The 25,057-nt window shown below is 44.9% G+C and overlaps 1 protein-coding gene across 17 annotated transcripts in view; it reads right to left on the bottom strand.

Moving 5' to 3' along the window:
* CELF4 (CUGBP Elav-like family member 4) overlaps positions 1-25,057 on the bottom strand; it is a 712,394-nt gene that overhangs the window by 55,585 nt on the left and 631,752 nt on the right. For 7 of the 17 annotated variants that reach the window (XR_010785315.1, XR_010785316.1, XM_066569440.1 and 4 more), the window contains exons 9-12: positions 14,066-14,146; positions 12,987-13,052; positions 11,240-11,320; positions 4,907-5,050 (exon numbers count right to left, since the gene is read on the bottom strand). Coding sequence is in view for 15 of the 17 variants with exons in the window: in XM_066569440.1 (XP_066425537.1) it covers positions 4,907-5,050; positions 11,240-11,320; positions 12,987-13,052; positions 14,066-14,146 (372 nt within the window). In the remaining 2 variants the exon portion in view is untranslated. The remainder of the gene's footprint in view (positions 1-4,906; positions 5,051-11,239; positions 11,321-12,986; positions 13,053-14,065; positions 14,147-25,057) is intronic. The other 10 variants (XM_066569450.1, XM_066569451.1, XM_066569447.1 and 7 more) reach the window with 6 other exon arrangements.

Genomic DNA, 25,057 nt, shown 5'->3' with positions numbered 1-25,057 from the left:
GTTCTCTTTTTTCTAATTTCTGACATGTCTTCCTAATTATTACTGCCTAAACCTGTCTTGCTCGCTCAATTCTCTGTTAAGACATTTTTCTAGAATATGTCTGTCTCTGTATTTCACTAACTTAATGTCTTCAAGTGCTTTCTTTAGATGTGTTTTATGAGACAGCAGTGAGTGCTGCTGGGCTGTGTTGCAGCGTCACCCTATGACAGAGGCAGAGTTAGCCATGTGTGGGCAGAGTGAAAAGTTCCCCTTCTCACATTGCCTACTTGCCTTAGCAGCCTCAACAGCGTTGTTTTATTGGAGTTCACTTTTAGCCTTGTACACAAACTGCTCACATTTAAACTATCTACATAAGTGAGAGGGGAATTATCACCAGAACCATTGAGACCAGCACGAAGATGTCATCCACATCCTCTGACATTCAGTACACCTACACACAGAATAACTGGCACACGTGTAGTGGGAATGTGAGAGACCCAGTGTGAATGCTCACTTGTGCAGACACAGACTTTAGGCTCCCGCAGATGTTGACATTCAGGCTGCAGCACACTTCACCTCCGTGCAAGTCTTCCTAGACCAGCCCACTCTGAGAATGGGAGTCTTCAAGGAGTGTCCAACTAAGTGTAATTTTGCTAATTTTGCTCTGAGTGAGAGGAGCCCTGCTGTGGCCCTGCCATTGCACTGGGAATTGACAGCACAGCCCAGTTGGAGAAACATGCTGGCTGCAAAAGGAGTGTGTGGGCAGAGGCTACAGGGTCAGCTGGGCATTGAGGGAAGAACCAGTGAGAGAGGAGAGAGAAGGGCAGAACCGTGAAGATCTGTGAAGGTGAAATCACTGAGTCTGAATACAAGAATGGGGACAGGACAGTGCCCGAGGAGAAACCCAAGGGGATGCAGATATGGTCGGTGATGGAGGCTTAGGTCATGGGGATACACAGGGTGTTGGTGAATGGGAAGGACAAGGATGGTTCTGCATTTGGCCATCTTACAGCTGCATCAGGACAGGGACAGGAGAAAAAAAGAAGCCAGAGGTTTGAAAAATTGCAAGAGAAAATGAGAAGGATTTGGGTGTAGCCTGGATGTGTGCAGCAGAAGAAAAGTCATCGGCAAAGAAGCCTCCCAGACTAAATTACTTTTTTCAGTGAGAAGTCAGGGCTGTTTCTTAGGCAGCCTTACATGGTAGAGCAGGCAGTCCTGCTAGGGCAAACAACAGACATACTCTGAGCACTTTCACATTTTATATCTGATATTGGTGTTTGCTGTAGCTGGCATTCCTCACTACTCTTTGTCAGCCAGGAGGCAGGGGCCTCTAAATTGAGAATGTCAAAGGCTTGCTGTCCACACTATGGTTTCTTTAGCATGAGCAGGTGCTAGTGGCTCTCTGCAGGCTCATGGACTCCAAAAACCAGGAGAAAGGTTTGTTTCTGATCTCATTTTCTTCCTAACGCTTCTATAGCTGCACCAACACTATCCTGCCAGTAGTGGAAAAAAAGAGATAAATTTGTGCTCAAAATCCAGGCAAGAATCCAGATGCAAATAATAAGGGGAAAAAATCATAGAATGGTTTAGGTTGGAAGGCACCTCTGAATTCATTAAGTTCCAGCTACCCTTGCCCTGTTCAGGGACACCTTCCACCCGGTCAGGTTGGTCCCAGCTTCACTCAACCTAACCTTGGACACTTCCAAGGATGGGGCATCCACAGCTTTTCTGGCCAGCCTATCCCAGGGCCTCACCATGCTCACAGTCAAGAATTTGTTCTTAATAGCTAAGCTATATCTCCCCTCTTTAATTTTAAAGCCATTCCTCCTTGTCCTATCTGTACATGATTTTGTAAAAAGTCCATCTCAGCTCTCTTGCAGCCACTTTAAATACTGGAAGGTGCTGTCAGGTTTCCCTGGGGCCTTCTCCAGGCTGAACAACTGCAATTCTCTCAGCCCATCTTTATAGGAGTGGTGACCCCACCCCCTGATCATCCTTGTGGATCTCCACAATTCTATTTTGACATGCTGCTCTACTGACTTGTTCAGTTTCTGCCAGCAGTTTACAGGTTGTTCAACAGCGAGACAAAGGCGTCAAATAAAGATTTTTGTGTTCCTGTGGAAAAAAACATGGTGACATTTTTCTCCATAGAATTTTTAGAGTTTGTCTAAAGCAGGACTTCTTGACAATTTCTCGACAACCTGGGGCTAAACTCTGTTACAGCAATTTATTTGGGATCTGCTTAGCAGATATATTTTAAAAGGTCATATAATAGTGGAATATCTTTCTGGGGCCAGACAGAACTGTCCCCCCAGGCTAGCAGTTGGAGAGCTCTAGCTGCACTAAAAAAAAGTGAAATAGAATGCAAATGCTGTGTTCTTACATGTTGAGTTTCGGGAAATGTTTTAGCAGCAAAGAAGGAATTTTCTTACTTTCAAAGTTAATAAAATCTCTTATTTTCCTTTAGGAAAAAGTAATTTATTTTTTTATTTAAATTTATTTCCCCAACAAAAATGCCAGTTTCAGTAGACTTAGCAAAACAATTGAAAAGCCTGATTTCCTCTTATAACTTTTACATTTTTACATTGATTTAAATCTGAAGGTCAGGAGGGTGGGAAGTTTTGAAAAGCAACGTAACCTACCTGTGATAATTAGCTACCTGTGCCTCTGTTATTTCTATCCTTCTGGAGGTGGTGGATGTGGAAGATTAGTTGACATGTTTGTCTGAGACCAGCAGTCACAGCAGGCACTCAGCTCTATGGAAAACTAGGAGAAATCCAGAGATTTGACATCTGGGATCCCAAACTGACTGGACCTGGGTATTTGTGTCTCAGAAGCAGATATAAGGTGATTAAGGTGGCTAAGACCAGCAATCTTTAATTCCTTCTTTTGCTTGTCTGTGTGCTTGAGTCAACACTTCCAAAGGAATGTCTCCCTATTTTAGCCTTCAATATCCCACAGTTAGTTCTGGAGTTCACTTCACCCAACAAGCTGATGTTTAGTTTCTCCAAGTAAAACCCAATAAAAGTTTCTGCTAAGACCCCTCAGCTCCTGCTCAACTCTCAGCCTTGATCCAACATCACCTCTGAAGCAGCCCCACATCCCTGCCCACAAATGGGGTGTGTGTCGTGTCCTCGTGGGGCCTTGTAGCCATCAGTCTTTGAACTGAGTGGGCATAAGGCTCCCAGCTGTCCAGAAGGCTGCCATTTACTACTTTATGTGGAGAACCAGGCCCAGAATTCCTCTAAACACAGCTGAAAATTCCATTGCCAAAGGTCCATTTCCAATCTGCGGATCTCCTTTGAGCGTCACTTTCAGTGTCACCTAGAGCTGTGCTGGTCTGCTCAACTTGTTGTGAGATTCATATATATATATGTATAATTTGTATATAAAAAGCAAATGGGGTCTGGATTCATTGGGGCTAATTCATAGTTTTGAGTTCTAATTTGAATTTGCCAACTGCCTCTGCACGCCAGACTCTTTGTCCTTCATTCCTCTAGTGCTGGAGAGTGCAGCAACCCAGAGACTCCTGGTGACTGGGAGGGCTGTGTCCCTCTCATCAGGGATCAGGGTTCCTTCAAACAAAAGGGAAAATAGCCTGTTCAGACCCGCTGTGGATGGGCAGGAGAAACTGTGCATAGAGAAAGGGCACAAAACTCTTGGAGTACTCTCTGACATGCGCTGTGGGTAGCAAGGGATGAGGGAAGAGATTTGGGAGGTGAGCTGTTCAGGAGGGGAAAGGGGAAGGCAGCATGGAAAGAAAGCACAGTGTGGAGATTGAGAGTGGTTTTAAAATCAAATGAAAACTCCAATGAGTCTTAACTCTGGAAGTTTGCCTGAGAGACAGAATCCACATTAGCTGCAGTAACAGGAAAAGAAAAGCAATAGTTTGTTCTGTTGCACTTCCAGGGAGGGTATGCAAGAGGTGCAGGATGGCAGAGAATCAAAAATTACAGATCCCAGTGGTGGGCACAGGGCTGTGAGAGATCCCCTGTCTACCAGGTGTGATGGGATCAAATGTGGCAGGGTCCCCCTGCTACCACACTGCCAAAAGGGACCCTTAAGAGCCCCAACTTTGCAAAGGGTGGTATCCCAGTGAGAGCCCATGCATGCATCGCTCCATGGCTGCTGGCTGGCTGAGCCCTCCCACCGTGGGTGCAGCTCAGGGTGTCCCTGCCTGGGGCTCACAGGCGGCTCTGGGCTTTGCTTCTTCTCTGCTCCAGCTGGTGGGGTGCAGCGAGCAGAGAGGCCAGAGCTGTGGGAGCCAGGTGCAGCTTTCAAACCCAGCCTCTTAGCACAGGCTGTCAGCTGAAGCACAGGGTTACCTTGGCCCATCTCTATCTGCTGGGGTGCTGCCTCAGGTCCACCGGGTCAGAACATGTCTGAATGTGATCTACCAAGCAGCCATCAGCCCCTAGGAGAGCAGGCTCTCAGCAGGTGCTTGGCCCTTACCCCCTTGCAGTCTAATGCATCACAGCTGTAGGAAAGCTGACCCTACACCTCTGTCTTCCCTTCAACCCCAGGGCCTGTTTGTCCTTTGCCTTAGGTACAAAAATTCCCCTTTTGCAACATGATCCCTCTGCTAATCTCATAATTTCACCTATGCCCAGCCTCCTCCATTTTGCTCCAGTTGCTTTAGTCTTTTCTGCACCCTCCCCACCTCCCTTTACAAGTGGGGTATTTTCTGACCCCACCATGGTCTGCAGAATCTTGCTGCTGGTGAGATGCCAAACCTTGACCTCTAAGCAGCACACACAACTCTGAGCATGAGACAATCAGGAGAGAAAGAAGGAAGGGGGAAAGTATTGACAGGAGTAAATTGAGAGAAATCATAAAGCTTAAGCAGAAAGAAAGCAGTTTGAAAGGTAAAGTATTCAGAGAAAGCCCTTTCCTGGATGAATCTAATTGTTTTGTTATCTTTACCCACCAAAGCATTTACTTTGGTTTGTCGCCCGATCCACAAACACTTTCGAGGAGATGACATTACCGAAAGGCAGGAACATCTGCATCAGCTCAGCATCCCCAAACTCCTGGGGCAGATGGTAGATAAACAGGTTACAGCCCTCTGGTCCTATCAAGAGAAAAAGAAGACCCATGAATGAAGAGAAATAGGACACGAGAAAGCACACGGTGGAGATTTATTTTGGCATCATCTCTCTTTGACTGGTGAGTGGTCACGCTAGGAAGCAGCCTGTAGACTCTCAGAGGAGTGGACAAAGTAGAAGACCAGGAACTCAAAAAGTCACCTAGAGGCTATAGAATTTAAATAGCTTTCCCAGGACACCAGGATAAAATCTAGAGAGAGAGGAATGCACCAGCACATGTGGCCATGGAAAGAACAGAATGGAGGAGTAAGAACACAGAGAATGAAAGAATATGGTTCATAGATTTTATTTGTTCCTCATAACCTTATTTAATCTGCAGAGTTTTGGATGACCCACACTATCCCTTGCCTCTTCCCAGTGTCTGCATGCAGAAGTTTTATTATCCTTCTTGAATCTGTGTGATGACAATAACATCACACAAATGATGATAATGAGCAGAAAGATATGCACAAATCCACAGGCTCATCTTGTTCTGTAGAATTTTACATTCATCCCCCCAGCTCAAATCAGCCTGAAGACTCCCACAGATCTGGACAGTTAGGCCATGTCCTCCATTCTAGAGCGTTCTGCAGGAGAGATTTTAGGTGGATTTAAGTCCAAATTACTAGACAAGATGGATTGGCTTTTTTGCCTCAATCCTATAACATGTACTCTTACCAATTTCAGAGGGTGTTCTGGAAAACATCCAGAGAGGTGTCTTTAGCTGGAATATGAAATTAAAGTAGAGACCCTCAAAAAATATTCTGTTGAAATTGTATTTTGGGGCAGAAGAAGGCAAACTTGTCTCTTGTCAAATAGCCTGTAATAAATATTTTCAACCTGACTTTTATTTTTATGCATGCTGTCCTCGAGCGACAGTCAAAAAGGTGTGTCCAAGTGGTTTTGTTAAAGAAAATTAAACATTTAAAACCTTTACAGTGTTCAATAGCAGAAAACTGTATGGTTTGATGAGACAGGAATTATTTTTTTCATCATTTTATTTCTGAAGGTACTTCCAGCTGCTGCCCAGCTCTGCACTGACCTCGACAGGTAACTCCAGGTCTGCTTGACTCAGAGGGACCGAGATGAAGGGGATACATTGTGTGCCCTTTGCCAAAAGGGTTAGAGGTCAGAGAGAAGGAGGGTTTCCCCCTTCCCTTTCGCCCATGTGCCTACAATCCGGTGACCTGACTCAGTCAACTTTCCCCTTTTTACGTCTGGGGCATAGTGTGGGGAAGGAGAGGGTTTTTTAATACTCTCGTTTTCTTCATCAGGGCATAATTACAGTGTCATAACACAGCAAATTACAACTTTGCCTTTCCTGTTAGGGAGAGGAGTTCGTCTAGATGCTCCCACCTTTTATTACCCATTACTCATCCCCCCGGCTGGCAAGAGAAGTACGGCGAAGTCAGGATTCTGGCAGATGCCCATTTAAAGCTCATTAAAATTCCTGGGCCTCAGCATGATTGAAGTCACAGGCTCTCCACATTTCCTTTTGGATTAATGGAAAATGAAGCCCTAATGAATATTTGCTAAGCACAATTTTCCCCACTAATTTGCTAAAAGGACTGTCATGAAGGAACAGCTGATCCTTTGCATCTTGTGCATTTCCTAAAGGTCATGGGGATGGTAACAGGGTTTCTTCCAAATGGGGGGGATAGTGGTATAGAGGGATAATTAACTAATTAGGCACCCGGTCATCTGCTTAGCCAAATTACTTTTGAACCTCAGTGGCCCATAATCAGGCTCCCCTATTTCATGCCAAGCTTTTCCAGCTTCCCCCCACCTCCCGTCTGCCTCTTCTTTAGTCTTCTCACTGGGCAACTATCATTTTTCCAATCCTTGCTGCCATCCATTTCTGCACAATGCAGAGTTATTGGCATAATAAGCTAGATATGAAACAGTCTGAAAGTGTTAAACAAACACTAACCCCCTTAGGTGTCTGTTAAAATTGAGAAAATTCTGCCCAGGAGCAGACCACAGTCCAGAATAACAGGGAAAAAATTCATTCCTTCATCTGAATGTGCCCCAGAGCACTTCTGCTGTGGGATTTGAGATCCACATTATAATAAAACGGGTAAAATCTTGGCTTTGCTGCAGTCGGTGGCAAAATTCCCACTGACATCACCAGAGCCAGCAGTTTTCACTGTAAAACTGGCCAATTCTTTCAAAAATACCAGCTGCATTTCCTGCGGTCTTGGATGTGCTGTGCATGAGCAGAGATTCTGCCTATGTGTGCTGAGAAACACCTACCAAGGCATAAGGCAGACCAGGAGGCACACAACTTAAACTACACCACCTATAGCCTGGGCTCAAGGAGATAACAACCCTTGGTTCACCTTGAAATCAACTTTTCCTCACATGACTCAGAGATTGAAAGGAAGAGACCAGGGAGGGTGTGAAAAAGCAGGGACCAATCTCAAACACCAGCTTGGCTCTAAAATGTGCCTGTGCTGTGGCTTCCCCTACTGACCCGGACAGTCAGGGCTGAACTCATTTTGTTTACAGCTCTAGAGGGGTTTTTCCTAACTTCCAGTGCTGAAAACTTCACTTGCTTCTGAGGAAAAAAAGAAAAAAACAAACCAAAATTGGGTAGTTTGATTTGTTTTGTCACCCTCACATATGAAATTACTTTCTTTAGAATTTAACAAGCGATTTTTTGTTAAATCTGTAAGTTACCTGTCTGTAATTTTTTGTTGAGTCTGTAAGTTACCTGTCACAGCCAGAGATCTTGCTAAAGAACTCGCAAAACAAGATCTGTCTTCTTCAGCCCTCGTAGCTATTTTTGGATACATTTTTGCCTGATTCAAGTTAATTTGGGCACTCCATAGAAGGCTGTGTGTTTGTGTGTATGGCTGTCTTGCATACTTTTAAGAAATCAAGGACAAGATCAGAAGGAAGAAATTCATTACTATGAGGGTGGTGAGGTTCTGGAGCAGGTAGCCCAGAGAAGTTGTGGATGCCCCATTCCTGATGGTGTTCAAGGCCCGGGAGGACGGAGCTCTGAGCAGCCTGATCTAGTGGAATGTGTCCCTGCCCATGGTAGGTGGCTGGAACTTAAATGTCCCTTCCTACACAAACAATTTTATGATTCCTTTTGTTCATCTCAGAATGCTTTAAAGATCTTAGTCAGTTCTCAGTGCACAAATGCAATGAGTTCTGAGGGGCTTTCTCAGGATACAGGAACAACAGAAAAACCACAGCTGGTATGGAAAAATCCTAATAAAGACTCCAACTCTCTTTTGGGAGAAAAAGTTCTTGTTTTGGACAGAGTTAATGGATTATTGGAGATCACTATACTTGGCAATTCAGGGCTGAATACAATAATAAAATTATTTATGACAGGCTTTACTTTTGTTTTCAAAAGGGCTGTACTGTAGCTTGAAATCTAACCCCCATAACACATCATCAGGAAAAATGAAGTTTCATTTCAAAACTGATGTCTGCCATGGCTCTTGGTTTTATGACATGTATACATTTTATGACATATATACATTTCTGTTCATTTATACACAAGAAGAGCAGTTAGCCTTGATTCGGACAAAAAAGCAAGAAAAGTTTTAAGGACTGTACAGTTTATGGATGTTCTATTGATTACAGGCAAACTGTTCTGGATAATGGAAAAACCAGGGACTGAGGGCACAGAACCACACGGTGGGTTTGGCTTGGCTGGACCTGAGCCATTGCTCTGCCCATGTTCCTCACACTTGAGCTCTCTGTCAGTTTTTTAGCACAGGGACAGCTGCAGACCCACCTTCAGCATAAGTGAACCCCATAAACCTGTTCTGACCTCAGCTACCCATCATTGCAGCCCAGCACAATGTAGTGAGGAAAGGCTGTGATGAGGCTTGTTTTCCAACAGTTATTAAAGTGGGCTAACCCACGAGGCTGTATGAAGTCAGGCTGCAGCACTTTGGTTAGCTGCACACCTCACCTCTACAGCAAACATTCAGAGGATGGAATTTCACTGCCTCTTCTGCTTGCCCAGAATGTTTGAACACAACACAGATAAGAGCTGCAAACTTGCACCAAGGCGTTGCACATCCTAGTTTCAGAAACTACATCAAGATGAGTAATAGAGACTTAAAATTACCTCCAAGTTTTGTGTGCTTGACATGGCCTGAATCAAGATTTTATCTTAAGCTTTGATAGTTTTGGATCAGTTCCACCCTATGCACCCTGTCAGCTGCCAGCAGCCTCAGTGCTCATGTGGCAGTAATGACTCATCTCTACAGGAATCTTGCAGCAGCAAAACGTCCCCAGGCTTGTTATCCAACTGGGATCCAGGAGTGGAGAGCCGAGATTGTCATTAACAATGTGATCACTGGTGTTATTGTGGTGGTAGGGCTGGTTCACTAATGAATCAATGTTTGTGCACATCCTTGCAAACCTAAAATACTCCTCTCAGCACTGAGCATTATTGTTATTATTGAGTTCCCTCTCGCCGTGTTTTCCTGCTAAAGGTTAGAGATGCTTAAAGGTCTTGACTCTCTGCTAAAGGGGAGTGCTGTGCTTTACAGAATATTCCTCTACCAAGAAGCAGAGAAAGACACAGCCTCTCAGCACTGCAGGAAAATGAGGAACACTGGGAATGGCAACCTGCACTGGACTGGTGGTTCATCTCATGTGGCTGTCCCCCAGCCGTCCTCATTCTCAATGCCAGCTGCTTATAGGAAGGAGCAGAGTTATGAGACAGCTTGTCCACTGGGTGACACTCACTCCTAACCCACAGAGACACACCATGCCTTGTGAACACAGGGGTCTACAGGCAGAGGGTCTTCAAGGCGTGCGCCACAGCTTCCCCCTGCTTCTGGTTGTTCCTGGCACAGTGCTGTGCTGAGCAAGGATCTGCTCGCCATTTTGTCCTGTGCTTAATCTAGCCCCAGTAAGTAATAAAAAGCAAAGTCCTTCAGCATGGGGGAAACATCTCTGTAATGATACGATAGGTCTGTGCATCTGTTCTCACAGCAGGGACATGTACTAGAGCTAATCAGGAGCTGGAAGTTGTGTTCCCCAGGAAATTCTGACATAGGAAAAAAATTAATTCCAAATTAGATGGAAATGACGACATTTCTAATTTTCTTACAAAATGAGATTTCTACCCCAAAGTAGTTTTAGATCATCAGAATGTTTTAGTCTGATGGTGTAATCTAGATTAATTTCATTTTGACTCTTACACTGTATTAAAATATTAAATGTAATTACATACATATAATAACACATATAATATAGAATATGTCTGAATTAGTGATCGAATAGAGGATAAAATTTAAAATGTAACTATTTAAAATGAGAGTTGCTAAGCTGGAGCACCTGACTTTAATGTCTCACTCAGGCAATCATACCCCTCCTTCTTGACAAAAAGGAGCAGTTCTCCTTGGAGGACAACTGGAATGGAACCACCCAAGTGGGTTGCCTCTGAGGATTCCACTGCTCCCCACTGACTGTAAAGGAAATATTACATGGCACAGTTTTCTCCCAAGGCATTTACATGCAAAAATGGTAGATTCACCTCTCCTTACTCTTCATGTCTTCCGTGAAGCCATCCAGTCCTGTAGAGTAGATTACCCAGGCAACTCTCACAGTCATTGCAAAGAAATAGGAACTTTAACTACAAGTTTGTTCTCATCCTGATATAGGGATTGTGCTCTGCAAGGTGTGACTGATGTTTCCAGATTATCAGTGGAGGCTGAAAGGCTGAAAGGACTAGATCAGCTACTCTAAATAGCAAGTCCTTGTTCTCCAAACAGCAGGTGTCTGAAATGATGTTACTGCCTTTTAATGAAGGGCCCCTCGTGCTTTGTGCCCCGTAAAGCTCTTTATTCCAATACAATTGCATTTTTATCTGCATTCTTGTTGCTTGTCTCAAACAGAGGACCTCACTGGGTGTTCATGGCTATGTTGCTAGCTGGTCTTTCCATGTCCCATGCACACCAGCATGCTTTCCTCCCAGGGGACTGAAGAGATCTCATCAGCAGTTCCCCACATGGGCAGCCCACCACAGTACTGTTGGTGACAGTGACACCATGCCACATATGGAAATGGAGAAAAACTCAGTGGACCAGGCATTCAAAGCAATTGGGTGTTTAATGGGCGCTCTAGGTGCATGAGGAGGGGAACCAACGAGATGGGGATATCATGCTGGGGTCACAGAGGAGGACATCACTTTTGCTCACCTTCTCTCTGTTGCTGTGGGATCATGGGAGGTGGCTGTGGGAACGCTTGGCTAATCTGGCCATAAGCAGCAGGATAAGCAGCTAAAGGGGAGAGAAAGGGAAAAAAAGAAAGGACAGATTTCAGTGCTGGGAAGCAAGGAGCTTTCACTCCAAACCACCACACACACCACGCCAGACGTGGGCTTTGCCCCTGTGTTTTGGCTCTGTGAAGGGCCATCTCGTGCAGCCTGAGGTGTGGTGTAAGAGCCATGGTTGTGCTCCAGGTGGTGCCACAGGGCCCGAAGTTCCCTCCCTCCCTCCCTGCCTGCCTCCCTCCAGCTCCATCAGCAGTGGCACCCAGGGCAGCCATGCAGTGTAAACGGGGGGGCTCTGCTGAGACCACTCCCAGCAGAGATGTCCAACCATTCCACCTGGTGACAGGAACACATCCACTCATGAGCTCAGAGCAGAGCTGTCCACGCTGACAGCTGCGTGCAGAGCACACGCACACCTTTCCCCACCTCACCTATGGCACTCTGATTAACTCCCCTGCTCACAAAACCAGCTCACACGTGTGTTTTCCCCTTCATGTGCCCACAGGCTGTATAGGCACAGTTGCACACACACTCTCAGATACACATTTTCTTTCATGTCCGTAGAGACTTCCTCTCCCTCACACAAACACAGTGGAAACAGTGAGCAGCAATTAAACAATTTTCCCCATCTCAGCTCCCCCACCAAGCAAACAAGGGGAGCCATTCACTACCACAGATGGTAGATGATGTGCCTTGCTGCTAAAAATACAGAGTATGGGTCGCCTGCAAGACCAGAGAGAAGAGGATAGGGGCCATGTGTGTGCAGAGGGGTTAATTAACAGCTCAAAGGGTTGAGTTGCTTCCCATCTATCAAACCTCACAAGCAATAAATGACAATAACTAAAACACCGGCAAATGAAGCTCTACATGGAGAATTAAATTAAGTTTCCAGATACAGTGCTGACACGAGATAATAGCCATTCCTCAGCAGGAACCCATGATTGCTCCAGTTACCACAGGAAATAATGACTTTGGGGTGGCAGCTTCCTCGCAACGCTGGCCATGGACACCTCGTGAGGGGAGGCTGAACACGGCAGGGTCGTGGTCTGCACCAGGTCACTTTGGCTGGTGTCAGTCCATCAACTGCAAAGGAGCTGCTCAGCACACAGGGCAGCTCGAGACGAGGCTGAGCCACAGGGAGCTGTGCTGAAATCTGCTGGGAAGCAGGAGGATGTCTGGGGAGCTCCTGAGCAAGGCTCAGACTGACTGAGTGGGGCATGGCCAGCAGACACACCCTAAAAAAGCGGGTGTGTGCAGGCATTCCATGTCCTGCCAGGCGCCAGCAGCAGGGGCTCTGCAGGGTCTGGCTGCCCATCTTCCCTCCTTGCTGCAGCACTCAGGAGACCTGGTTTAGAAAGCAGCCTCCAAAGCAGTGGCCTGATTTTGCCCTTGTGCACTGTGCTGAGGCAGACCAGACTCAGTTCTACAGGTGAAGCTTCACTGGGGTGCAGGTCAGTGGGAGCCTTCCCATGGGAAAGGTAGGAGGTTGCCTGCTTTGGGAGAGAGCACCCTGGATGTCTTGATGTTGGTGCAAATTGAATCAGGGAGTCTGTGGCCCCCAGCTTGTCCTTGAATCGGTAAAACCTCCCTTCCCTCAGCCCCCTGAGGTGTGTTCAGAGGGTAATGGCTTAAGAGAAGAGAAAGGTTTATTGGGAGAAAGTGTTAATACTAACGACCTGCGTACTGCTGCACTCCAGCGTAGGCTTGCTGCAAGGGGTCTGCTGCAGTGGGGCTCTGTGCTGTGGAGACACAAGAGAGACAAGGAATTAAGGGGTTAAAACATGATAGGCACTCTCCCCTTATCTTTTATCATCAATGTGTGTTATGAAACAGACATACCCAGGGGCTGAGGGTGGAAGAGGAGCAGCTCACTTGCACTATGGACAGGAATGCAGAGAACCCCCCAGGATGGCTAAGAGGTTTCTGTCCCCCAGCCATCACCCTTTAAGACGATGGAGCAGAGGACAAATAAACCTCTCTCCTCATTTCCTAAGCTTAAATTATGGATCTGCACTGATCATGCAGATTTTTGGCACTAATCAACCCCAAAGAACCCTCATCTTAAGCCAGGACTAACACTGTGCTAGGTGCTGTGCAAACTCAGATCTCAGTGACAGCTACAGTCACATGAAACTTTCAATCAGAGCAGAAAACAACAGGGGCATAGCAGGAGGAAGGAGAAGAGAACAAAGCAATGGCTCCTGTCATCCCCACATCCCTTCGAAGGACTGTGTTGCTGCCAGGCAGCCCCCAGTGAGAGAGAAGAAGCTGCATGGAGAGGAGGGGGACACCACTTGTCTGCTCCAGGGAGGATGCTGTGAATCACTGCATAAGGCATGCAGTCTCTTGCTGGCTTCAAAGTGTATTTTCTCTCTTTACAAGTGTGCATTCCTCCCCACTAAAACTGTTTATTTTTGTGAAACTTTGAAGTATTACTCAAATACAACCAAAGCTAGTCAAGAAATTTTTTTTTCTTTTTCTCCTTTGGTTGATAGGGAGAAAAAAGAGAAACGTGTTGGATAAGCTCTTTCTTTATCTGCATCAATAAAAAATATAAAGCAAAGCTTGGCTAAACCTCCAGTCCAAATGTCACCTTGGCCCTAATATTTCAATTCTTCTAATGACTTTAATTTGTATTTATTGGGACTGCACAGTTCTACATTTATGCAGTCCCTCCAACCTATTCCTCGTAGGATGATCCCTTAGGGAACTGCCACTTTCCCACATCCATCCCACCTTTATTCCTTCTTACCCGCACAGAGGTGTGGCTGGAGGCAAGGCTTGGAGGATGCAAAGGTGGGGGCCTCTTGGAAGGAAATCTGGTGCCATACACCTATCCAAGGAAAGACACTGACTGTATGGCAAAGTGTGGGGGAGGTTGTCATACGTGAGTATTACATACCCAAGGAACACGGATAAAGTGTTTTCTTACAAATAGAAATACCAGCTTGAAACTTAACTTTAAAGATCACCATTGGTCATGATGGAAACTTGCAAGGTCTTACACTTTTCTCCCAAAATACAAGGAGGAATGGTGAAACGACCAAAATTTGAGGTGGCAAACCCAATCAGCTGGCTAAGGCTTGGAAGCTCCTGTTCATTATAGATATGACTGGATCATGTGGAATTTGAAGCTGGGGTAGTCATAGGAAGAAATAGGTAGGATTGCAGTCCTAGCTTGGAATGGTTTCCTAGATGGCTTTTGGCAAGTCCCTCAATATATTTGTATGTGAAATGGGAAAGCACTGTCTTACTGTAAGGATTTTCAGTTTTTGCAAAACAGTCTGAGGAGAATACATTAAAACCTGTGGGAGGTCAGTGGCAGGCAGACTAGAGATTCTACACTACATTTTTTAAGGGTAATTGTTCCAGGAAAATAATGGAGGTAATGTTTGGAAAATAGGTGTTTTTTTTTTGTTTTTGTTGTTGGTTTTTTTTGTTTTTGTTTGGTTTTTTGTTTTGGTTTTTTTGTTTGTTTGTTTGTTTTGGGTTTTTTTGTTTTTTTTTATTTTTTAAATTACTACTTTCTTCTTGAAGAAGAAACCAACTAAGTCTATTCTTCTTAACCTCTACTTAAAACTGTTTTCCTCAAAAAACAGAATATTGATCATATTGCTCCACAAGAAAACTGAACAGCTATGAAAACTTGAGCAATACATCAGTTCCCTCACCCCTTTAGAAGAATGGATCATAATAACTTAGACCCTTCAAGTCCTGTCAGGTAGAAGATATCTCCTGAGAAAGGTGAGGGAACCTTTGGTGAGAGAAGCAAATCTTTTTTAACTATGGTTTTACAGACTGCAGTGAAGGAGAGGATCCGCCATCTCTGCCCCAAAAGCAACTGTGCTCCTTTCATTGCACAGAAGAGGAAATTGTCTCTGCTCCTCAGGAAATGCATTTACAGTATTTCCTTCCTCCCCAGGTGAGGCTGATTTGGACACGATTGTTCTGCCCCCTGACCTGCTGGTAATTAGCAATGGCTGGCACTTCACTGACACAGGAGAGCTCACTAAGCAGGACCTGTCCTGTGGCCCTTTCCTTTATTCCTTGCCTTATCTGGGTACGTGTGGGAGCTTCCTGACCTCCCAGCTATAGCTGAGTCTATCTCCTGGACATGGCCATCTGTCTCACTGCAGAGCTGCTCTGCTTATCCCACCTGTGGATATCTCACCTGCCTTTGGAGCCACACTGGCCATCAGAACTAAGGTACACTGCTTAGGAAATATATTATTAGAATCCCCAACCTTTAAGGTTAACTATTAGAGCTGGGTAAATAATTTATTTAAAGTGTTTGGGATAACAGGCCATGAAATGCAGCCTTTCTGCCTTCCACACTAAAGCTTTCAGAGTTCATTATTTTCCCAAGTATTTATGACTTGCCACCAAGGGTAATATCCAACTGAGTGTTTCTCACAGGCTGCCTTGTGACCTAGGTCATGCATGGGGTTTCCTCTTGGCTTACAGCACATGCAAGCCAGTGGGAAGGTTACAGTTAGCTTTGCTCCAACCTGGGAATCTCTTCCTCATGGGAAAAGAATATCTAAGTGTCTGTTCTAACACACCAGGCCCTGACTGACCCAACCATCCCTGGATGCTCTTGAAAGGAGAGTTGAAAGCACCTCTGTGGGGGCAGCAGCTCCAGGCTTATGGCTCTGTTTTTTTGTAGTCTCATACCCTGCCTTGGCCATTTGGGAAGAGCCAAAGTTGTGGTGAGTCGCAACCAGCAGGAATTTAACTTGGCACCTCTTAAAGTGATGACTTCTCTTACTGAAGGACTCTCCTTCCTTAGCTTGCAGACTGTGTTTACTCAGCAAATGAAGGTGTGACTTCAGCTTAGTGGACATATCTGTGCTGGCCCATGAAGAGGCAGGGACACAGACTCCAGGGCTGGCTGGACACCCTCGCAGGAAGCCAAGGCATCCTGGGCAGCCGTGAGCACATCTTCATGCTGCTGCTCACCCTGCCACATGAGACCCAGCTGTAGCATGGATGAAGCCAACAGCTGGCATTGATCCAGGCATCTCAAGACACAGATTGGACATTTGAGGAAGTTGTGGCCATGCTGTGTTCTGTAAAGTGACAGCCCTCTTACATATGAATGACCTATGAGGAGTTCATCGAGGGCTCAGTTAAATGAGGGGTTCACAATTCAGAGTCGACCAACCACAGGGGTTAGGTGTGGCTGTAGCGCACCACTTGCTAAAATTCAAAGTGATTGGGAGTTATGAGTATTTTCTGTATCTCAGCACAAGGAGACCATCAGGTGGGGTTGCTCTGCTCCTCCATAAAGGACACATAACTTCATGGGGTGGCCTTCACATAGATCATTAGTGGGAGAGTTAACCTGCCTCTGTCACCCTTTTTCCCCATCCAGCTTACCAGTCTTCTTTGATACTGAAAATATTGGTTGAACACAAACATACAGGGCTGGGAAAACACCTCAGCTGCTCTGTGTGCTGTCTGTGCCAGGGTGCAAGCCCTCAGGGGCACACAAGGTAAGTAGGTGTATAAGGGCTGATAAGAGATATAGATGAGAGACATGGATATCACAGAGCACCTCACAGCAGCTTTTGGACCAGCACCAGTATGTCTGTAAGTTGTATCATCATCCAAAGACCTTGGATGTGCTGACTCTGTGCAAATGTGCCTAGGGAGAACATCTGAAACAGATTTCCTTGTGGCCAGACTCATGGAGGTGTCATGTCCAACACACAGACATTTCTGAGATTAAAGGTGCTGCAATGTAAATGCTGAGGATCAGCTGGTGGAGGGGAAAAAAAAAAAAGCAGAGAGGCTCCTGAGAGGCCACAGGAGAATTATCAATCACATCAGCCCCACTGCTGTCCTTGTGGCCTTGCTGCTTTCCAGGAGCTGAGGATCTGGCCTTGCCAGGGCAAAGTAAAGGTGTACCATGAAAACAGATGCTAATAGTAACTTCATTTGGCAGCTCAGGGCAAGAGCCTTATCCCTGGACATCTCCTCTATATTAATTTGATCATTTCCATATCTCCATGGGAAAAATCCTGCTCAGATACAATTGTCTCTTTGCAAGACAGTCCTGGCCAAGATGCCACAAGGTGACCATGGCAGATAACCTTCCATAAACCTGGAGACATAAAACAAGCCAATGACCTACTATATGGCCATAAATATAAATTTAACAAAGGCAGCACTTATTCATTAGGCAGAAGTCAAGAAATAACTCCCAAGTCCTTCAAAGAAAGTAGATCCGTTAATGTCACTTTCCAAATCCTCTGCCTGATGCCAAAAACTGAGGATGATTTCCCAAGTCAGCATGAAATACAAGTGCTTTAAAATTAATACCAGGAAACTTTCTTACTCCTGATGTATCTCTAGATTGAAATCCTACTTTTTAAAGGGGCTTTCAGTTAGTGTTGGGCCTGACATTTAGCTTTTGTCAGAGAATGAATGGATGGAGGTGGAAGAATGAAGCACACTGTTAAAAATAAATAAAATTGGTTGAAGTGTTATTCGATAAAGAATCCTTCCTGAGGTGTCAGTAGCCTGACTCCAGAGTCTGTCCAAGACAAGCTGCTATATGGGTGCCCCAAGTGAAATTGGTTGTAGGGGACAGAGGGCTGGAGTCCTCTGTGGTATTCAGGGGTGTAAATCAGGAGGATCTGCATAGAAATGAGTGGGCTGGTGAGGAAAAAGGATGATAGTTACAGCCTGAGCCAGCAAAAGAGGCCTTCAAATGCCCTCAGTGGACTATGGGACAGCCTCCTTGCCCCAGCTCAGGTAAGAGAGAGCCAAAGTAGTCTGCTTTCTGAAACCAGATGAGTCCAGTGCTTCTGAAAGACAAAAGCAGAGCCTGGTGCATTTTTGGCTCCTAAGATGCTTTGTGATTTCTCTTAGGTTGAAGGAGTGATCTTACTCCTGTGTGATATTCTCTTCATTCCTTGCTTCTGATGATTTGTGCATTCCATGACTGACATGCTCAGTTCCATCTATTTCACTCTATTTTGCACAGATACTCCTTTTATAGGTCTGGAACAGCATGTTGTGAGCTGGGTCCTCAGCTTTGTGCTCTGCCCCACCTATTAATTCCTCTCACTATCCTGGGGGTGTTCTACACTTCTCTCAGGAGCTGCAGCTTGGCCACGATCCCCTTTGGGAAGGTGGATGGGGGAGGAGGGCAATCAAAGAGAGGCAGTGCTGTTCAGTCAGTATGGGGGGGTAATAACATAATGATAGGAAAAAAAAATCTATGTGAAGGCCAGGATTAAAATAAATAAATAACTGAGTGGGAGGGCTCTATTCACCTTCTCCTTAAATCCAATTTAAATCACTCTCTACAGCCCTAATCTATATCCATAATTATATAATTTCGTACAACAAGCTTGCGAGAGGTCTTAAGAAATTTATGTAGATTAAAATTCATGGGTGCCATAGTACAGATTCCATATTATTAAGATTGATTAGGACAGCTGATGCTGTGATTAAAGAAGCCAGCGCTTACTGTTGTAATTAATTAGGTATTCAGACACAACAATAACTGCAATAACAGAAAGAATGTGCTGATCTGGCAGAAAACAGAGGCTGATCCGGTGTTTTATAGTCTCGTTTTGCCATTTAGGGGTGGACACCACTCAGTTAAAGACATGCTGTCTCTCTGTCTCTTCCCCTACACATCAAAAGAGCCCAGAAATCCAGGGGTTTTGTACCCTCTGCTGCACCCTGTTAGTAGGAAAAAGTCCTTTTGGTGGCATCCCCAGCTATTATATGTGGTTGTTTGGGACAGCACATGGACCTTCTATAAAATTCATATAGTTCAATCATGGAAACCAGGGTTATCTTTATTATTTTCTTAATAGTCTCACCTCCAAGCCCCAGCCCTAATCAGATATTCCTTCTGAGACAGATGCTGAGTGAAAACATGATAGGAGACATGTCTGGCAATGAAGAGCTTCCAGATAGCAAAGCAAGAAAGACACAGGTGACTCAAAAAGGCAGACAGGTGGACATGGCTAGTCAAGGTGACAAACACTCAACAGCAAAGCCAGGACCAGACTTCCCTCTCTTTGCCAAAGGCCACATGATCACATAAGTCAGGGTCGGGTTTTAAAAGCTCTTAAGGTGCCCTAAAGTCCTTGTTTTGGGGCTTAGTTTAAGTCAGTTTTAAAAATAAATCTCAAGGTCTTGAGATTTATTACTCACACAGATGCTACTGAAGACATCAGCATGGAGTCTGATTTGTGTTGGCACCTTCTTCCAGATCAGAGGAGGAAACACTTTTGCTCTGGGAAGGCTCACACAACTGCCTTAAACAACCTCATTCATTACAGCTGCAGCACGGTCATTGGAAGTACATGGCATCATTAAAGTGGTTTAGACTACAATTGAAGATGGCAACTTGTTATTATATTTTTAATGAGTGCATTCCTTCACTTGTTTATTTTACCAGTAAAGCGTGGTTTATGGCACATGGCAGATTGTTACAAATGGGTCAAATAAATGCTTCCTAGTCATAATGATGTCTCAGGTGCTCACTGTTGCAGTTTTGGAACTGCTGATACAAAATATGAACAGGAAAGCTCTCACCTGGAGATTTAGGGTGGACAAACAATACAGAGCCAGAGATTTCCTGTAGTGAGGAATTTTGCCTCAGAGTAGCTGAGCCAGGCACCTTTCCAGGCCACAGTGTATGTCTGGACAAAATGCTGTGGGGTTTGGTTTTCATCCTGGACCTTCTAAAGGTGCAGGCAGGTCACTCTTTTTCTCTTCTCCTGATTCACCTCCTCTCTAAACTCTTCTTGTCTAACACCTTTCAGGCCTGAAATATCAGGGCAGACACTGGGTTGCGGGAAGCCAGTTCTTTCCTCTCCCTGCACTAGTGAAGCCCTGCTCTTGCCCAGAGCCTCTGGATGGTGCCTGGCGTGGTCAGGACTGGCCCTGGACTCACTGCTCTGGAGCAGCAGCCTGTCTATCAGCAGTACTGTTCAATAACAAGCTGCAAAATTAACTTGGGTAATGATAATAAATGCAGATGGAGTCTGAATGCTGTCTCTGCAGGTGGTGGGTGAAATTGGTTCCTGATACCTCTTTGTTGAACCAATGAAAATGAATGGATGGTCTTGGTTCAGTTACAAAGTCATGAGTTGCTACGGAGCAGGAATTCCCCTGTGAGGCAGACCTTTACTGCCTGTCTCAGTGGTGACTTGGAAAAATGTGGGCACAAAAGTTTGGCTGCCTTTTTGTACTGACAGCTGGTCCTCACTGGAGAGGGCTGGACCCTGAAAAGGGTGTGAAGATTGCTGTCTTGCTAGCCCAGATGTACTGTGTGCTAAAGGGGAGTGGTGGTGGTGGAGAAACTTTTGCTGGCTCTGCAGAGTGGAAAGATGGACCTGGAAGTGGCGAGCAGTCAGAAACAGAACCACTGTGTGCCTGAAAATAATGAATGAAGTGACACACTTTTAATGGATTACAAAGAATGGAGGGGACTTAGCTTTCTTTAACTCAGCAACCTAATTCCAGACCAAATGCACTTAATCAGAATCATAGAATATCCTGATTAGGAAGGGATCCATAAGGATCATCAAAATCCTGCACAGGGGATCCCCAAGAGTTAAACCATGTGCCTGAGAGCATTGTCCAAAAGCTTCTTCAACTTGTCAGGCTTGGTGCTAGGACTATATTCTAAGGGAGCCTGTGCCAGTGCCCAGCCATCCTCTGGGTGAAGAACCTTTTGTTGATATTCAAATTTATTCTCCTCTGACACAAATTGAGACCATCCCCCCAGGTTCTGTTATTGGTCACCAGGGAGGAGATCAGTGCCTGCCCCTCTGCTTCCCCTTGTGAGGAAGCTGAAGAACTCAGCACTCATTAAAGCATTCCCTGTCTAAGGCTCCACAGAGCTGCCAAACTGCTGGGCCATCCCTGGCTCTGGTCAAGTTGCACATCCTTTGGCCCAGGAGCAGTAAGGGGGTGTGAGATGCTATGTAATGTATCTCCACTTCTTTCTGGGCACTGGACAGAAGATTGTGGAGCAGCCTTTAATTTTCTGGGAGCTCTGCTTTGTTCCTTCTTCCAGTTTTCTCATTTCACTGATTCTTTGACAGCCAGTCCCTTCTCGTTCTTGCTTGGTACCCTTTGGTCTCACGATTTTCTCATCTCTATGTCCCCTTTCTCTTACCAAAGAGGCTTTATCTTTGGAGTGAGAATTTTGTCTGGTCCCTCACAATGCAATTGGGCAGGGCAGGACCTGTTAGCAGAGAGTGGAATTCTGATGATGTGAGACACAACAGAGGCCAGTGCAGATGGTGTCTACTGTTACTGTACATCACACATGGTTACAAGAGAGGCTCTGGGTGGCTAAGAAGCTTTGGCAGAAGAGTGCAATCCCTGCTACTGTGACTAATGTGGAAATGGCAAACGCTCTTGTGCTGCTGCAAAGTGACTCACAAGATCATGGCACAGCAGATTATGCTCTTTGTCCCCAGTATATATTGTGACACATTGCCACGTTCAATAGCTCTGCAAACTGAAAGATTAAAGGGCAGGAATTAATACACAAAAAGGTCAAATCTCCAAAGGGGCTCAGACTAGTGGAAGGGGGAATACTTATTGCCTTGTTATTCACTCTGTGGCAAAAAGTGCACTAAGGCATTATGTACTGCCTCATCTTGGAGAAGGTGAGACCCTGGCTTGCAAAGGTTATGACTGCTAGGAATGGTTTTTTAGTGCCACTGCATGGATCCATAGCCTGACCAGATTAACAGAGAAAGCTAATTCCTGCAGGGACAGGGGCTGTGATCAAAGCCCTGGCGAGTAGGGGTGTTCAAAGTATTGATCCATTTGCCACAAGGGTATGGATGGTTTGATGATCTGACTGAAATGACACCATGTACATCCCTTCTCCAGTCAAAGGGAATCTTGGAAAAAGAGCACAGGGGAAGACAGAAGAAAAAAAGAGTGGAATTACAGACTAAATACAATTACGTTATATGGACTTGTTTTTATAAAGACTGGTATTCTGGAGTCCTTTGGATGCAGCATCAAAAATAATACAGCTGGTCAGAAAGGTGAACATGTAGACAAACTGCACAATTAATGGAATTTATTAGGGTCTGAGTGATATGGATGCCATGCCTCTAGAGACATTCATTGTCCTGTTTTGCTATTTTCAGGCAACAAAGAATATTCTGCTACAGGCTGTAATGGTGTGAACCCACATTTAAGGGTTTTTTTTTGTGGAGTATGAAGGAGTATCTGGAAGCAATATTCAGGATTTAAGCAATATATGGCAAGTCATAATCATAGCAAGACTATGATTATGTACATAATACAGCAGCAGTCTTAGCCACTTTCAGAATGAGAGATACACCATAAAAGAAAGCTGTTTGGAAGATGCTGGCTTTGGATGGGGACTGTCATGATGTTCCCTTCTCTATAGTGTTAGTGCAATTGCCTGTTCAGCTGTAATATTTTATTTCTACCCTTGCATTTAGTGACAGAGCCATGCAGAACCACAGGGCAGTAAGAGATGCAATAGAGGAGAGTGAGAAAAATCCCATAATGATGGAACAAGCTGCCCAGTGATGAAAATTTCTTTCTAACCCCAAGCAATTAGTGGCTGGCTTGTATCATAAAACATGAAGTTTTGTGTCCTATCTACATTTTTATCCAGTCTAATATGGCTGTGGATGTTCTCATTACCCATATAAATGTCTAATCCTTTTATTTTTCATGCTGCTAAGCTCCAGGACTGAATAAAGCCTGTGGCAAGGAGGGGAGGTTTGGAGAGTGCATAAATGCTCATGAGAAGGAACACAATTAGATGGAGCAAACGTGATGTGAGCTATGTGGACTTGCTTTCAGCATTTCAGGGACAGACAAAAGCATAATGAGAGGTGGGTGTTTGACCTGGCACTGTTCCCTTTACACCTCTGGTATAACTTAAGGTGTCACCACATTATGGGGAAGCTGAGCAATGAGAAAGGCAAATATATTGCTGAAATTACCCTGAGATAAATCCAAACTTTACACAGCTCAGCCTGTTTGGATGTCGGCTCTACTGGCAGAAGGGAGTCTCTCTGCCTGCAGCAAAGAGGGGCAGGATGATTGTCACCTTTCTGTGTGTCAGCCTCTTGGGGTTTGTGCAGGGACTTACTGGGAACTGCTGCCTGAGCAAGGCTCTCTGAAACTCAGAGAGAATCAGATTAAGGCCATTGGCTTTTATATAACCATGGATGGAATGCCTAACATAATTAATGCATTCTTTAATTATAGGGGTAGTTGGGAATAGTAAGAAAAGCTCAAGTCATTAAGATTCGCCTAGAAAGAACATATTTTCTCTGTACCCACAGTAATGGCTCATCGAAATTGGTTAAAAGGATCTGAATAAACCAGAAAAAAAGGACAGACATACATAGAAGTGGATGAATAAACAGAGAAATGATTGACTGGCAAACAGGCAAACTGAAATAAATGGACAGAAGAACAGATGGCCATGTTTATATAACCTTAAAGACAGAATGCTTTCTCAGTGTTGTGGTTGAACTCACTGAACACACTAAGGGCTCTCTGCAGTCTTCTGATGACTCCAAAATCTCCCCTGTCCTTACACTGCTACAACACATATATACATGCCTAATTTTGAGTACAGTAAGTCCCTTGATTTTAATTCTGCTTAGAGGTGAACTCAGAGTCCATGTTTGCAAAGTGTTTGTTGGGAGTAGGATAATAATTTGTCAATACCTAGGTAAGACTTTGGTATTTCTATACTATATGGTATTTTTCCTTGTAGCTCATAAATTTCCCTATGATGATGAATCTTCTGAGTTTTCAGGACTGGCTAAGATTGAAAGAATTATTTTTTCTTAGAGTTTTTGGGGCTTTTTGGCTGGAATATTGAACTCAGTATTTGATTTCCTAACAGACTAGATCAATCTATCAGTTCCCCAGGGTAAAATATTCCTTTGCCAGCTGGTGATTAGGATCAATTAGTAACATTTACTTGGATTTTTTATTGCTATGATTGTTACCATTAGTATGTGTACAGAAATGGTATAAAATTACTTTCTAGAGGAAGTGTACTGGAGGAGAGAGGTATCTCAAGTCTTGAGGATGGTGAAAAAATGTAGGTGCACATTAAGGAATGGTAATTGGTAATTACAGATTTAGACTGTATGTATATTTGTAAATACAGGTATAGGGGCAGGTATGGATCCTTTAACCTCCCTCATCCATCTCTGACTGCCAGTGCTTGCGAAACCACTTCTGTAGTGCTGGCGTCTTTGAGCTAGGCACAGTGTGAATCCCAGCAGCAGTTCTCCTGCAGTGTGCCACCAAAGGGTGAGCCCGAGTCCATTCAGAGGCTATATTAATGCAGCTTCACTCCCCAGGCCTGGTAAGGCAGCAGGATTTTTGTGCAGTGGGCATTTTGGAGATCAACACCTGCTCCCTGCACACAGGAAGCCACTTGGGTGTGGGGCACATGGACCCTTTGCATCATCCTCCCAGAGCCATCTGGCTGTGGGGGAATTCCAGCAGGAGATACCAGTGCTGGGTGCAAACAGGCTTAGCACAGCTCCTTCAAGGCTGACCAGAAGCAAGACCCTTGGGAGTCCTGCAGGGGACCTGCCAGCACGAACTGCTCGGGAATCAGGTCAATTTTCAGCTGAAGAAAAACATGCTGGTTGTCCTGACTGTATTCACCAGACATGCTATCCAGCAGATGAGCACTCAAATATTCAGTACACAGTTTTTCCACCTCCAACATGCC

Source organism: Molothrus aeneus, chromosome Z (assembly GCF_037042795.1).
Source record: "Molothrus aeneus isolate 106 chromosome Z, BPBGC_Maene_1.0, whole genome shotgun sequence".
NCBI classification, from domain to species: Eukaryota; Metazoa; Chordata; class Aves; order Passeriformes; family Icteridae; genus Molothrus; species Molothrus aeneus.
Note: the sequence above shows the minus strand (reverse complement) of the source record. Positions and strands in the feature narration are given on the sequence as shown.